At 40.5% G+C, this 15,851-nt stretch overlaps 1 protein-coding gene across 4 annotated transcripts in view; it reads left to right on the top strand.

Annotated features, from left to right (window-relative positions):
• Positions 1-11,249, top strand: part of cntn5 (contactin 5) — a 100,998-nt gene extending 89,749 nt beyond the window's left edge. For 3 of the 4 annotated variants that reach the window (XM_056375159.1, XM_056375161.1, XM_056375158.1), the window contains 8 exons: positions 738-887; positions 1,786-1,856; positions 7,574-7,808; positions 7,898-8,007; positions 8,157-8,343; positions 8,476-8,588; positions 9,429-9,597; positions 10,119-11,248. In XM_056375159.1, the coding sequence (XP_056231134.1) occupies positions 738-887; positions 1,786-1,856; positions 7,574-7,808; positions 7,898-8,007; positions 8,157-8,343; positions 8,476-8,588; positions 9,429-9,597; positions 10,119-10,222 (1,139 nt within the window). In that variant the 3' untranslated portion in view covers positions 10,223-11,248. Of the gene's footprint in view, positions 1-737; positions 888-1,785; positions 1,857-7,573; positions 7,809-7,897; positions 8,008-8,156; positions 8,344-8,475; positions 8,589-9,428; positions 9,598-10,118 lie in introns of all 4 variants that reach the window. The other variant, XM_056375160.1, reaches the window with a different exon arrangement.
• Positions 11,250-15,851: the final 4,602 nt, after the last annotated feature.

Here is a 15,851-nt window from a genome sequence, read left to right as displayed (position 1 = left end):
CCACCCACTGTAAAAAATATGCCAAATCACAGTGAATCTGGGTGGAAGGTGTAATACTGTGCAGTCCATAGGAATTAAGACAATGTTACATTTGTTTTGCTTTTTTGGCTCTGTACTCCAGCACATTGGATTTGAAATGAAACAATGGCTGTGAGGTTAAAGTGTCAAATCTCAGCTCTTAGGAATTATCTCCCAATTATCTCCCAATTTCAGAGAACAGAAAGTTAACACAATCTTGACGTCATCATATAAAGTCATCATATTCAATCATATATAATCCTCTTTAGTTAATGACTGACCGTCGGCCATGACCCACAGACATCAGCATTTATGTTCCGCAGTGATGTTTTGCCAGGCCTGTACTGCAGCCATAACCACTTCCTGCTTTTTTCCAGCCTGGTCTTTAGCTGTGAAACACCTGCTCAGTTGTTTGAGGTCAGGTGACTGCCTTGGCCAGCAAGGAACTTTTGAATGTTCAGCCTAGAAAACTCCATGGTTGTGTTGTCTGTATGTTGTTTTCCTGCTGCATTGTTATTTAGGGGAGTTTGTTTTTAAAAAGTCTATGATTCTTCACTTTCAACACCCGGTGTGGATCTGAACACAATCAAACACCCCTCAAGATGAAAGCTGCCACTGAGTGTCTTACATACTGTTCACAAGAGGAAAAAAAGTGCAGTAGTTGTAATGTGCTGCTTGTCCTGAATAGATAAATACGCAAGCAACACTCTTGTGTGCAGACCCAGACCCAGTGACAGGGGACATGGAGTCAGCCATTGCTGTGGAGCTCAACCCCTGGGTGGAATATGAGTTCAGGGTGGTGGCCAGCAATGCAATCGGGACTGGAGATCCCAGTGCACCTTCAAGAGGAGTAAGGACTAAAGAAGCAGGTAAATCCTTTAAGCCGTCAGTGCTGGAAATAAACTAGATTCAAGTCACATTTTGACAGACATCAATAATCACCCAAAGTCCAGCAACTTATTGAGTGCATATCCCAGCCGATGACTTGATTGCCCCCATGCGCCACTTCATGACCACCTTATATAGCCATTGTTAATATTCTCAATTTTAATTGGGCAAGAAGTTGAAAATAAGCAGCTTACATGAATTCCAACAAGTTTCGTGTTTTCAGCTAAAGCAGCCAGTCCTTAAACACCCTGAGGCAAAGACACAGCAGAATACACTATTTATGGCGAGCAGAAATTCACTGAGACAGTCTGGATCAAGCGTTCCACTTCACTTACTGCTCATTTCTCGTCCATAAAACGTAATAATTACAAAGGTCAGTGGTCATTTGGAAGTGGCTTATTTAATCTGTCCTATCGCTTCAGCATAATTAACAGACTAATTACTGTATCACCACACAGTTGTGTTAATCCATCCTTAAAGTTACAATCCATGATCCAAATGCCAAGAAATTCAAAACACAGCGCGGGAACCTGCTATCATTTTTAGTTTGATTGACAGGTATTTTAATGCGGACACAAACACTACACACTAACCCAGTTTTTAATGTTTTCTGGTGCTGTTAAAGGTTTGTTTCCTTCAGTAACATTTTAACACACATTGTTGCAACAGCGATGTTGTTTTCTGTTACGATCACACACACGAAATGCATTTTAGTCATTATTATGAACGCTGCAGTTATCAATCAAAATCAGTTCAATCTAAACTAAAGTTTATTTTTTTCTGTATTTTCATCTTTTCTTTGGTTTTCAAAAACATGTTGAAGTGAGTTTGTAGTGTTTGGTCAGTGATGCAGTGTTAACCTTTTTCTGTTTCACACAGTCCCATCAGTGGCACCCGCAAATGTTAGTGGAGGGAATGGCCGCAGGCATGAACTGGTCATCTCATGGGAGGTAGGTCCTCAGCCAAACACCCTCTGTAGCACAAGCATGATGACACATGTGCAAAAACACAAATGTCACAGTGGGTCTGGTGTTTCACTTGAGCAAATTCAAATTTTTGTTGAATAAACAGCAAATGGAAGCTTTTGTTTAGTCTACTGTCACTTAAAAATAATCTTTGCAGCTTCCTGTTGCATCTAGGAATCTCAACGACATGACATTCAGACTGTGGAATGTTTTTTAAAAACTTCTCCGAAATAATATAATGATATACTGTATATCCAGAAGCTGTATGAGAGAGGCCTTTAAGGACCTCCAAATTCAAGATGCTTACATTACAGAACATTCTCGTGCTTTCTAAAGAATCTGAGGCAGAAACTGCCAGAGGTCCTGTATTAGTTATACTGGATTTCATATTCAAATTATAAATATTATTCAGAGTTCACTAAAGTTTCCAGTATAATTTGAAGATTTTGAATGTGAAACTTTACCATCGGTAGTGTAATTAAAATGCAAAAATGGGTGTAATTTCTGTCAATACATTTTTTTCAGTCACTACATTAGTTTAACATTTTACACTGCTAAAGGTGCTTGGTTAGGATAAAAGCCTCTCCAATGTCATCACGAAAAGGGACTCCACATGCTCTGCATCAGAGAAATAATTTGTTAATTTGAAAGACTGCTCTGTTTTCTAGTGAAGTGTGTGGCTGTGTTGCATTATCAGAACCATGTCAAAGACAAACTTAGGACTTCTGTACCCTAAAGCAAACTGCTGACGAAGATACCAACTTTCAGAGGAGAAGCTCAGGAATCAGTTACTTTCAAATAACTAAAATAAAAGGAGAGATAATAATTGTAATCACCAGTGTAAGTCAACATATAACCCCAAACAACATAATAAACAATACAGTAAATATGAATGCTGATTTTTCATTATGTGAATTATGAGTTTGTTTTAATGCAATTCACATTATAAGCCAGTGTTTTTTCAACCTTTTACTGCTTGTGACCCTCTGAAACAAAGCAGCGGCTGCAGTGCTGAAAACACACGGCGTAAAAGCACAGAACGGTGATTATTTTTAGGATATTTTACATGATTAAATATGGGGTGAAACGTATAAGATGTAAATATTCATAGTTTGACTTGAGAAAGTATTACTCCCCAAAATGTAATAATAAATTTGTACGTTTATTTATCATCACCACCCCCTGCTAAGAACATTCGTGAGCCTGCAGGTTGAGAATACAAGCCCACTGAAACAAGGTTCACTTTAAACATCTGTACTGAAACTACAGCTTTGGGTTTGTCCCCTTAGGAATTTAACTGTCACTAAGTAATAAATCCTGCATGTGAATGTGACTTAATAATCATGTAGAGGTTGCTGCTGCATGCGGAATTCATTAATTCACTTTTTGTTGCCTGGGAATTCTTGTCAGACGTTATTAAGGGGGATAAAGCATGGCTGATGGACGACGCCAGTCCTTGTGGTTCCTAAGCTTGAAGGAAACGGTTTAATGATTTTAAGATATACAGATGATTGCATTAGTCTACAGCCAGTTGCATTCACTTTAGTTGAGATATGATGAGTAGCTGAAGTTTGACTCTGTGTGTGCTGGGGACCTGCGTTTCCTATTCCCAGAACCATCAAAGTGGGATCTAATTAAAACATAGAGGAAAAGTTTCGACAACTCAAGTGAGAAAGTGATGAGAAGAGTCTGGAGATGTTCTTAAATGTGGGAAGACAGATGTATTGAGGGCTTTGCTTTGTTTAAAGATGCAGAGTTGAGCATAGGAGGTTGACACCAGCTGAGCTCGCACAACTTCTACATTGTTGATAAAATGTTTTACTTTTACTTTCTTAACCACCAGTCTGGCACAGGTCTATCTGTGGTAAAAATCTTTGGTGCACAAGAAGTGATTCAGTTTGGGTAAGAGTGTATGGTTTACTTTGATAAAGTAGAAAAAGAGTTGAAGCTCCAAATCGAGGAGAAACATTATTGATTGCGTTGTTCATAATGTTTTTAAGTATTCTTTAAACGATAAACCAGCAAAATCGTAAATTGTTGCATTTAGCAGAGTGTGGTGTTTGAGATACAAGCTTCAGTCTAAATAAAGTTGTTACTTTATGCTGTGATCGAGGTTGGCTTCAGTCAGCATTCCCTTGCCAGGCTTAATGTGTTGCTGAATAGTTTGCTCCGAGTCTGAAAAGCATGTCCACACTACCTTGATGACACTTAGCCCTTTGATAGTGTAACGTCAATGCTGTTGATGTCCATTTGAGCCGACAGACAAGTCAGCGCTACAGCTGTTGAGACAGGTAAAATAGATAAAAAGAAAAACCCAGGTGTGGATGCATTGAACTAACAGGAAAACCATGACCTAAGAGTCATGGGTTTCCTGGTGGAATAGAAAAACAGGAGAAAGATCTGCATTATATCCAGTGGGATAACACAGAGGTGGGGTTATGGTCTCCGCAGCCATCTGTACTGTAGGAGAGGTCTGTGAGTTGTGAAAGGGCTCAGGTGAGCACCCATGATTAGGGCAAAGTGACCTTTTTCCATTTCAGAGGGGAGACATGCTAGACCCATCTGCTGCTTTATTCGACATGATTTTCTCTGACTTGCATTCACCCAGTTTTAACTCCTCGTTGGAGGATTTGAGCGGGTTGAGCTAGCTTCAACTGTTCCAAGAAGGAACAGACCAAATGAGAAAGGGCTTCAGTTCACTGGTGCAGAAAGGTTTACCACAAGTTATTGTGAAAAGGAAGCACCTGTATGAGATAAGAAAAATGAGACTTTATTGATTGCAGGCAGAATTAGGACATAGCAGCAGCAAATAATACAATATGAGCATTTTATAACAAATGGATCCTCTTCAAATTAATACAACAAAAATAATATGTTGACGACATTGTCCCTGGATTCAACTTTACTTAATACAGTTCTTGAAATAATGATAACTGACAGATTTATAGCTTTTCTGTGGAAGCAATTTATGCTAATTTCCGGTAAATGTGCTCAAATATGTAATTGGCTCTCCTCATTGTTAGATCTATAGAACACATGTGCAAGTATTGTTAGCTGTGGAGAGTTTCATTACCAGCAGGGCAAAAACTCCTGATTTATTATTAACAGCAGCAATGCCTCAAGATCATAGCTCATTGTATTTTAAACAGTTTCTCACTTTATTGTGTTGGAAATTTGTTTGAGGGCACAACTCGGTCACAATTGCAAAATTTGCTGACAAAGCTCAAAGAAGGCCAGCTGAACCGTATATTACACAGAGCTGCATCAGCCGGGCAAGTGATTAAGATGTACTGAATTTTAAATTTGGTCCCACCAGAGAGGCACAATGACGATTAACCTTGAATCTCAGAGTCGTTCCCAATAAATCCAGGGATGTTTATAAATATCAGTTTGCACTCTGGATCTTGACAATGGTTGTAGAAAATGTAATAAATCTCACACTAAGTAAAGAGGATATTAGCGTGAACTGTTTCCAAGTGGACAGCTTGGCTCTCAGCCAGTTTCAGGGTGCACCATGTACAGAATTACTATGAGCAAAGCTGAAAATTTGCAATTGAGATCAGTTGAAGGATATATTAACAGGGGAACAGTGAACAGATGTGGAAGCAACTGACAGTTATTCTTGTAGTTATTAAGCATGGGAGCCAACTGCCACTGGGAAGATAACCTTCACATGAGGAGAAGTGCACCTCAGTGGCACATTATGGGGGATAATGTCCATTCCAGATGGGATGGTGTTTGGTGGTAGACCATTTCCTATTTATAACTGTCATTAGCTTGCCTAGTATAACACAATGACGACCTCCTTATGAATAAATACAGGACCCCATGTTGGGAGAACAATCAAGGCATACTTAAAGTTATGCAGAACACTGATCGGTGCTTGGTTAGATAAAACCCGAAGAAAGAGTCCTTTCAAGCCATTCATGAATTTGAGTCATTATAAAATATCTTTCTTAGTGAAACTGTTTCTTACCCAGAATTCTTACAGACTCTCTTTATAAGACAAATAAAACTGTTTATATCTGCAGCTTGATTGTTACAAACCTCCATGGCTGGAACAATATCTTTCATCAAGTGGCCTCAGCAGAAAACTGAGTGTAAACCTTATTGAGTCTGATCAGTTGTTATTATTCAGACATTTTTTGCAATCGGGTCGGTTCACATCTGAAGTACAGAATGTACTTGAATAATTAAAGTGCTCCTTTAAAAAGGATTCTTCCTCTCTGCCCATTGTCGGGTACAAGAAGTAATCACCCATCAATAAGTCTGTCAGTTTTCAAGAGTATCACTGGACAATGCTGTGATGTTCTATTTAGATGCAGCGTCCTCCTTTTGCTACTTGGCATTTTAAGTCATTTTAGTTCTGCCCTATTTCTTCGCCTTTCTGTTAAATGCTTTTGGAAATAAATCAGGACTCCGTCTGTGATCAATGGAGATGGATATTAAAGGAGACGGAGCAGGAATGTTAGCCCTTTTTGGCAGTCGAGGCATGTGAGCGCATGGCAGTTCCACCTCTCCAATCATCTGTGGAGAGTTGTCAGAGCCTGGACGGCCATGGTGGGCAGGGTTATTAAGCAGGATGAATGACTAAACAGTCTCCGCAGCTTCATTCAGCCGTCTCATTAGAGTCGACGGTGAGAGACTGCTTTTTCTCGGGAGCCATTGGGAGGACCATTAGTGATGCCCCCACAGTCACCGTCACCGAGCCCAGCAGGCCCCACAATTTCATCCCTAAGACTTACCTCAGTTATATTATCGGCACTCTCACACTTATCTGAGACTATCTCAATTCCCAAACCTGCAAGTGTTTCTAGACTTAACTAGCTAATTTGTTCATGCTGTTTTTAAAAGACTTATATTCGTTAGCATGTCTTTAAAACCATTGCCAGCTCCGATGATGGCTTTGATGGAAGCTAATTCATTTTCACTAATCATCCCTGTAATTAGGCAGTCATGGTGATTGGTCGTTGTTGAATGAAATGTGAACTACACCTCCATCCACCACCGTTCCCTCTGTAGACTAGATGGCTAATTTGGGTGATGCCTTCAGGGGACAATATTCTTTTGAAGCCTATGCAAATCAGCACATTACCTCGTGAGCGGAAGACTTGTTGCCAAAAACAGGTGTACAGGTGTTTGTCATTTAATAAATTTAGCCAAAGATTTAATCCCCGCAGCTCGTATTTTAATTAAATTTTAGCTCACTTAATAAATTGGCATTTGATTTGATTAAGCACAGAGCAGCTGTGGAAGACAGCTCCCAGTTTTACCACTTCAGGAATACCATAGATAAGCACTGAAGCCAGCACACAAAACCCGTGTCCCCAAAATCCTCCTGTCAGACATGGAAAGATAAATAGCTACATAATGGGTACAACTGAGCCAGATCTGATTTGTTTCTATTACTGAAGACTGACTGCATCTTTATTAACACTGGCAGACAGTTACAGTAAATGGGGAGGAAATTGAAAGCTGCTTATACGGGACAACCATAGAGGAAAAAGTTATGCTTGATATTTTTTTTTTCATTCTAATGAAACCCTTGTTTGGACTGAGGAAGCTGTTCAAATGAGAAAATGTGCAAATGTGCAAATAATGCACCATCAGTTACAGAGCTTTAGTGCTAGTAAGCCTGGTTTGCACTTCCATCTCAGTGAAGGACACGCTCGGGTGACTGTATCTCTCTGTGATATTTTCAGCCGGTATCGGAGGAGTTCCAAAATGGTGAGGGCTTCGGGTATATTGTTGCATTTCGTGCCAACGGGACCCGAGGCTGGAAGGAGAAGATGGTGACTTCTGCTGATTCTACGACATACAAATACAGAGATGAGACCTTCCCTCCCCTTACCCCCTTTGAAGTGAAGGTGGGAGTGTACAACAATAAGGGAGATGGGCCGTTCAGCAGGGTTGTCATCATCCACTCTGCTGAAGGCGGTGAGTGAATACGTGTGGTTGCAGGGATTCAAAAAAGAACAGAGGGAATACTTTTTGTATGATTGTCAATGTTTTGACTCGTTTCACAGAACCAAGGGAAGCTCCGTCTGATGTGAAAGCTCACAGCATTTCTTCATCAGAAATTAGGGTCACTTGGAAACCGCCCAACCCTGGTCCCGGAAGACCAAGAGGATATGAGGTTTTTATAAGTTTGCCTGTGGATGTGTGTGTTTGTGTGCACACTTGCACATTTACATACAGTATGTGACATTTTGCATAAGCATGCATACCTCTGTGCATGAGTAGAAGTCTGAAAATAGCATTTTTTTCATTCATTTCTGTTTAAAGGTCAGCTACTGGAAAGACATGGAGCAGGAAGAGTCAGGAAAAAAACAAAGAACTGTGAAAAATGAAACGTCCATGGTCCTGACAGGACTAGAGGGCAACAGTCTGTATCTCATCACAGTAAAGGGCTTCAACAGCATCGGCCAGGGTCCTGCTAGTGCTGCTGTCACAGCCAAGACCAGAAAAGCCCGTGAGTACAGCACTGACACTAATTATGTAATACTATATATGGAACAGAGGCTACCTGTTAAGTTCGCTCTAAATCCCCTCATAAAAAGTGTAGTAATTGACCTAGTTCACAAGTTCTGTATTCTGTCCTCAGCCCCTGCTCAACCACCAGCCAACCTCATGTGGATTCAAGAGGGCAACAACGTGTCTTTAAGCTGGGACCCAGTGAAGGCAAAAGACAATGAATCTGATGTCATCGGGTACATGGTAATGATCTGTTGCTAAAGCCGTGTTTGTTCAGTTTCATAAAACAGGAAAATATTAATGCAACTAAAGGGATGTGAAGTTGTTAATAATTGTCAATTTGGTATGACGAATAGGCCATTGAGCTGCAGGACCTGGTCATTGCAGCTGGAAACGAAACATCACACAGGTGTTGATGAAATCAGTTAACATCAGAATCTGAGATTGAATCAGTATAAACTGACAAATGTATTATAAGGGTTCTGTGAAATGTGATGCTTTAGCTTGCACTCACAAAAAAAGAATCTATACCAAAATAATGTTTTGGTTTCATGCCAATCAAAGCCTTTTAAGTGTGTCTTCATATGTATATATATATATATATATATATATATATATATATATATATATATTCCATGAGTGCTGATATAGAGTATAACAGCACTGGGACTTTTAACTACATGTATCACTTCGATCTACAGGTGTTCTATAAACCGTTAATTAGCATTACATTAATGACCGTTATCTATCTTTAATTGTGACAAACTTTGCAAAGATGATTATATTTCCAGAAATAACATTTAAATTAAATGATGTATGGTCTTCAGAAGAAGATGAAGAGAAGAAGCCTGGATACTTCAGCGCACACCTGAGGAGTGCGTAGACAAAGTAGCAAGCTAGTGTGCACTGTGCAAATGAGGAAAATGTTTATGTATTATGTGCACCTATGACCGAATCACAGCCGCACTGACATTCAGTACAACATGACTCCCTCTCGTGTGATATTGCTTGAATATATACTGTACATGTCATAAGTATGAGCTGTATATACGTTGTAAACCCTAATGTGCATGTGTCCTGCAGGTGTTACTCAAACAGGAGGGCAGAGGCCACAACCAGGTGACAAGAACCATCAACCCTTCCACCATGCTCTCACTGCCAGAGGGAGGCACCTACATCATTGAGGTGCGTGCCCTCAGCGAAGGGGGAGAGGGAGCGGTCAGCTCCCAAGTTCGAGTTGTCACCTCCTCCGGTAAGCTCCAACATAGTTAGTCGCCTCCTCTCCCAGCCTCACATTCTGTTTCATGACCTCTGAAATTCAATCCCCATGCGCATTCCGTTTTCTCTTTGTAGCGATCTTGTGTTCTGCCCTTAATTGAGTCACCACAGCTGTTGTGCCAGCCAAGTTTTCCTTGGCTAATACTGTTATAATTACCTCGCCCCCACAAACCTTCTTACTCTTGCACAGCCAATTAACTCTTAAGCAACACGACGAACAGAAAGTTTGCAGTCGTTGCACACAACATGACCAAGCAGCTTTTCATGGGCAATGAATCGCTGTTTTCCTGTTCTTCATCATTTTCCTTTTTTCTTCCTTTTACATAAGAAAAAACACAATTTATTCATAGCTCCAAACTTCCTGAGAGCAACTCATTCATATCAATGGAGTTATTTAGCTTTAAAAATGAATGCAGTTCTGGTGTTTTGTTTAGCATCTTTGTTTTCATCAGTGTTCACTGTTCCCTCCCTGTCTCCCTCCCTCTCTTCTCTTAGGTGTTCGAGCAAAAAGCAACCAGTGCTCAGTGCACTGTCTGCCACCCAGCCTAACATGGACAGCACTGCTCCTGGTTCTTCTGGTGCCTTCAGCTTCCTGGTGAGGCCACTGTGCCGTCCTCATTTCCGTGGAGGGAGCCACCGGTCTTCCACTCCCTCATTCCCTCTGACTGCCTGCTTGCTTTGGCCTTACCCATCTCACAGGGCCTGAGGCCTGCCGAAGGGGGTTGAGTCTGCCAGTTAACACACGGCTCTTCAGAGTTCATCCTTTTTAGTTCCCTGTTTCTTTTGAGCCCCTGGACGTTTGATTTGCACCGTTCTTTCCAACATCACGGTAGTGTTGTACTGTAGTGTACATTGTGTGGAAAGATTTGTTTAATCATTACTTTAACATCATGTGTTCCTCTCATTGACTGGCATCTAACCACTTCCAGACGGCTCCTACAGCTCTGGGGCTCTACAGAGCGTGAACAATTCCTCGAAAGCTGCTGTGGTAGTAATACAGGGATCAGCCGGCCTGTTTCTTTTCATTACTTATCTGCATCAATTTACCCCTTGGCTGCCTAACAAGCAATGCAGCAGAAGCTCAGTAGAGATAAGTGCATTGTTTTCTTATTCACACATTGAGGAGAAAAAAAGTTTTTTATGGAACCAAGAATCTTACTATTTCCAGACTTGCTTTTTGTACATTGTGTTACCTTTAAAGAAAAAAAAACACAGTGGTGTGTGTCAGCTATGTCAAACTCTCTGTTTCTTGGTAGCGATTAAGCAATGCTTGGTGATACAGTTTGTTGACTGTTGGATGTATGGAAGTAGGAAACAGGTACTTACCTGTAGTGCCCAAACACATCGATAGACAAAGACAACTCTGTACGGACTCTTGGTGTCAGTACAAAATAAATGTGATGTATATTTTTTAAATACTTGGTGTTTGTAATTTCTAACTCTTAGAAAAGAAATATTTATTATGATGCACTGAGGCTACAAACAATTATTTTCATTGTTGATCAGTCTGTTGATTATTTCATAATGAACCAATTAATCTTTTTGTCTATACGATGTCAGAAGAAGAAAAATGCCCATTCTGTTTCCTAAAGCCAAAGATATTTAATTTACAATCAATTCAAAACAATTCTCACATAGGGTTTGATTGCCTGATAGATAGCCGATGATTAATGGATAATAAAAATGTTTGCTACATTTTTTGTTGATGAACTAATCAACTTAAGCGCTATAATGCATTCCAGATATTTCACTCTACACAAAACAAGTTCACTACAACACTTTCGTTCTATATTGTATCTGTAATTGTTGGAGTGTGGCTGGTCTATCAGACAGCTCTGCACCTTGCAGTTTTGCACCTTGCCGTGTGTTATGTAAATTACAGGTTGATTGAATTCCACACACGTGGCATTACAGGCCACAAAACTTTCTGTGATAAAAGAACCGCTGCAGAGCCAAATAGGGCAGCATCAAGAGTATCTCTCCTTCCTCTCAGGCTCCATTCTTGCCTTGTCTGCAGTAAAAGCTTATCTCTCACTGGGCAGAAATCCAAATGAATTTGCCTCAAGTGTAATTAATGTTAGAATGGAGATCTGTAGTCCTAAAGCCTCCTTGCTTGAGCAGACCTTTTGCTTGCTCTGCCTCCAGCTCCCTGGACTCTCCATTACACAGTCAGAGTAACCTGGCTCACCCGCTCAGGTTCAGACAAGGCTACCAGCTCAACCACTAGAGATAGGACCACACAGGAGAACAGAGGACGAACACTGCTCCAAGCTGTGTGTATCCCACCGACTCAGACCTCTGTGTTTGGGTTTCATTCAGAGGGAGGAGGGTGTGAGGTTGGGCTCCTCTTTCTAACTTGTACATCATTTCCGTCTGTAGTGCAAAGCATTAAGCTGTTTAATGTGGATGGAGGGGTTTTGCGGCGCTTTTAGCCCGTTCAATAACGTCGGCTCAAACACATACCTCCACACAAGTGCTAATGTACCGACCTTTAATTATTCATGCAGCACCTGTCTGTGTTGGCGCATCTGATTTATGATAATGGATTATGTATCCTGCAAGGGGACCCATTTGGTTCAAAGAGCCAGAAGCTATAGTGTCAGCAGTTAAAACATGAACTCCGCCTAGGTTAATATCCGCGTCTGTGTGGGTCTGTGCACAACAGTGTGTGCTGGGATATACTGTACTTTTAGTTATCTACAGTGTGCTATATTACATTATTTCAGGGCTATTTATGTTGCTTGAAATCAACAAATAATCACTTGTTCAGGTTGAGATCACCCCAACTGCTTTATTAATTATATTTTTTATAAGAAAATATATTATTCATAGAAAATATATTTTTTGGGACGCCGTTAAATTTTTTCTGTTTTGTTATTTTACAGACTGAATATAAAAGTGGTTCTATGAAAAGTATTTACCATCAGTATGAGTATATGAGTATAAGCTCCAGGCTTAAGAGGTCACACTACACTGAAATGTAATAAACCTCTTCACTTGATAGGGTTAGTAACACACGTACTATATAACAGCAACCCTGAAGCTGAAGGATTCAACATCTCTGCTCCAAGGACACTTCAACAGGACTGACGCTTGCTGTTAGGAAGGCAGGAACTTCAAGTTAAAGGATATACTCAATCACTCAATGCTGCTGAGAATAGTATTTCTGGAGTTTCCATGTCGACATACATGAAGAGGTTGTGTAAGAGCATGTGTTGTGTAAAGTTTCTCTCCTCTTTCCTTTTCAATCAGACTGTACTAAAAGCTTACTGTACTGAAGCCTAAACCATATACACAATGAGGGTGACTCGTCTACACAAAAAAAAATCTTTTAAAAATCCTTCAAATATGATATTCCAGCAAATATCAGTTGATACACTTCTATCTTCATCCGTTCCTAAACGTCCTTTGGCCTTGTAAAACTTAAAAGTCAAGTATTAAATTGTCTCACTGGCATTGTTGTTGGAGGATTCGCTCTGTGATTGAGAGATGAGCAGTGACTTCGCTTTTCACAGTTTAACACTCGCTGCTGAAATTGAAGAGCAGGGCCCTCCAACAACCCTGTGCTTCTACAGTGGGAGGTAAACTGAAATATCATACAGTAAGAGACTTTTTCCCGTGCGCTGTGCAATTTTCCATCTTGCAGTTGATGTCTGTTGATGTCGTTTCCATGGCTGATACTGTACATGACACTACAAGTGGTCGAATGTACAAATATGAGAAGTTTTTCAGGGGTTGTGGAGCTGAGGAGTCGAAGCAGGAGGATAAAAGATGGCGGTGAAAAGGCATTTCTCAAATGTTTCTTAGAGATTAAGGAAGGATGGGACAATAATACGGTGTGAGTGTGTGTGTGTGCGTGTGCATGCGTGTGTGTGGAGTTGGGGTGGGGGAATGGGGACTTCTTCAAGACCATTAACAGATTCAATTGAATTATAAGTAATAATTGTGGTTTCACCCTATTTCAATTCTGCCTTCAATCTTTCTCAATAAGCTTTAATTAAGTGTGCTCAATTCATAATTTTCTTCCTATGTATGTCTGTTTAACAGTCTTATAGTATAATTAAAAGCTTATGTGTGATGTGAAACCCTGCGTGGTAAAGAAACATTCTCCAGATGAGATCATTTCTAAGCTGTCGAGTGAGATAGCCGAGTTATTTCCTATCTTTGCTGCTGTACGAGACATCCTGTGTTTTTTTGTTTTGTTTTGGTTTTTTTGTTTTTTTTTGGTATATAAATGTAAAAATATAACTGTTGGGTCTTCTGATAAAACCAGCTAATTTGTGTTTGCTGGAGGAGGTTTCTGTGATGTTTGGATTTTTTCGTCCTGTTGGTTCCCCCCCCGGCAGTGGCAGAGGTGGCAGAGAATGAGAATTAGGGAAGTGTGCCATGTTCTGTTGAAGACTGTGAACAGAGGGATTAAAGGAGCAGCTTTGCAGAGAGAGTCAACATCCAGCATTGTATTGCACCAGTCCAGTAATTATTGAAGTTATAATTGAAGTCGTCTTTTGACCTCTAAAACCAGCTGCACTGGAGAAGTACCATCAGGAAGCCACAGTGCACAATGTGTTGTGCTGCTGAGCTTTGCAGGAAATAAGAAGAAATCCTGCCTTTTTTCTGTTGTTTGTGTACAGTAGCATTAACAACTTGTTCCTCGTGTTGTTTTTCTTCCCTTTTTGGTCCATGAGCTACTAGAAAATGATATGAGTTGGTTGGCCGGTCCCTCTGACACTTTGGTCAAGAGGTTGTTGAGATATATTTTCAATTACTGTTCAATGTGGCATAAAACCTGATATAGATATTCAGGCACCAGAAGGTTAAATTGTAATGTTTCTGGTGAACACACTGACTTTTTCTACAGCAGCACACCAAGGAAAAAATAGTTCTACTCAAGAAATATAAAAATCTAATGAGCTGTTTTGTGATTACATTTACATTACAAGCCTCCGAGAGGATGAACTTGTTTAATTCCAGACCTTTTCTGTAGCTCCACACTCCACTCAAAAATTCCAACACACACACACGATATCGGGCTGGTAGACTATAAAAATGCTCTGGCTGAATTCATGCTCCCACAGAGATAAACGTTTGTGATTGTAATGACCCAGTGGCCTTTCCTCTAGCACCACTCTCAACATTTTAGCTGCACTAGCGAGGCTCAACTTTAAGTGCATTGTTTGTTACAACACTTTTATATTGTGTCCTCAGCAAGATAGTATGTTGTGGCATCAGTGTTTGTTCTGCATGTCTTCTGTTGCCTTTGCAATACTATCTGATATATTTGAAAGAAAGGACTGCCTCATTCGGTCCTGAGATGGTCCGACATGTGCATGCATGGATGGTTTTATTAGAGCCATGAATTCAAAATGCAGCGTCCATCAAACGTACAGCACTTAAAGCCAAACTAAAGATCCACTAGTTGCAGATCTTGGTTATATTTTTTCGAAACAAATGCTCTTGCCTGTGTGATGGCAGATGGTGTACTATTAGAGGGGAACTTCAAGCAAATTTGATATACTGTGGATCCTCCCTCATAAGAAATTAAAGCAGAAATGCCCTGCTGAGAGGCCTCATTAGGGAGGCACATTTAAGAGTAAATCAGAGAAGAAAAAAAGACAAATCCTGTTGATTAAACTTTCCCTCCCTTGTAGTTCACGCCTTGTGTTTTTATACTTCCAATAATACAGTCATGGATTGCTCTATATAGTTGTACTTGCACAAAGCTCTATGTCCATACCATACTTTGCTAAACCACATGATTTCTAATTTTTATTTTTTTGCGTCATGCTGCTCAAAAGAAATCACTTGGAATAATTTCCCCTGCAGGTACAATCCCTTTCAGGACATTAAAGTCACATATGGTGATTTGTTTATAGAGATATTGGAATTCAGCCAAATCCCTGCAGATTGGTGAAGGTGGTGATTCAATTTGGAGATCCAGGCTACTTTGCTCCAGACCCATTGTGGGACTGAATATAATGGGATGGATTTGTAAATCTGGAGGCTGCATAGGGAGATTTAAAGGTCAGGCAAGAAAGTAGTTATCTCAATGCAGACCTCTGCCAAGACCTTATAATCTGCCCAGCTACCTGTCTGTTATTGCTGGTGGCAGCAGCGCAGGCAGAGAGGACCCAGGTGCAGACACACAGGCTGATAGACGGATGGATAAGCAGGTAGGCAGACAGGCAGACAGACAAACAGACAGACAGGCAGGCAGACAGGCAGGCAGAC

Source organism: Seriola aureovittata, chromosome 4 (assembly GCF_021018895.1).
Source record: "Seriola aureovittata isolate HTS-2021-v1 ecotype China chromosome 4, ASM2101889v1, whole genome shotgun sequence".
Lineage (NCBI taxonomy): Eukaryota > Metazoa > Chordata > Actinopteri > Carangiformes > Carangidae > Seriola > Seriola aureovittata.
The sequence above is the reverse complement of the archived record's forward strand: the minus strand, read 5'-3'. Positions and strand labels throughout refer to the sequence as shown.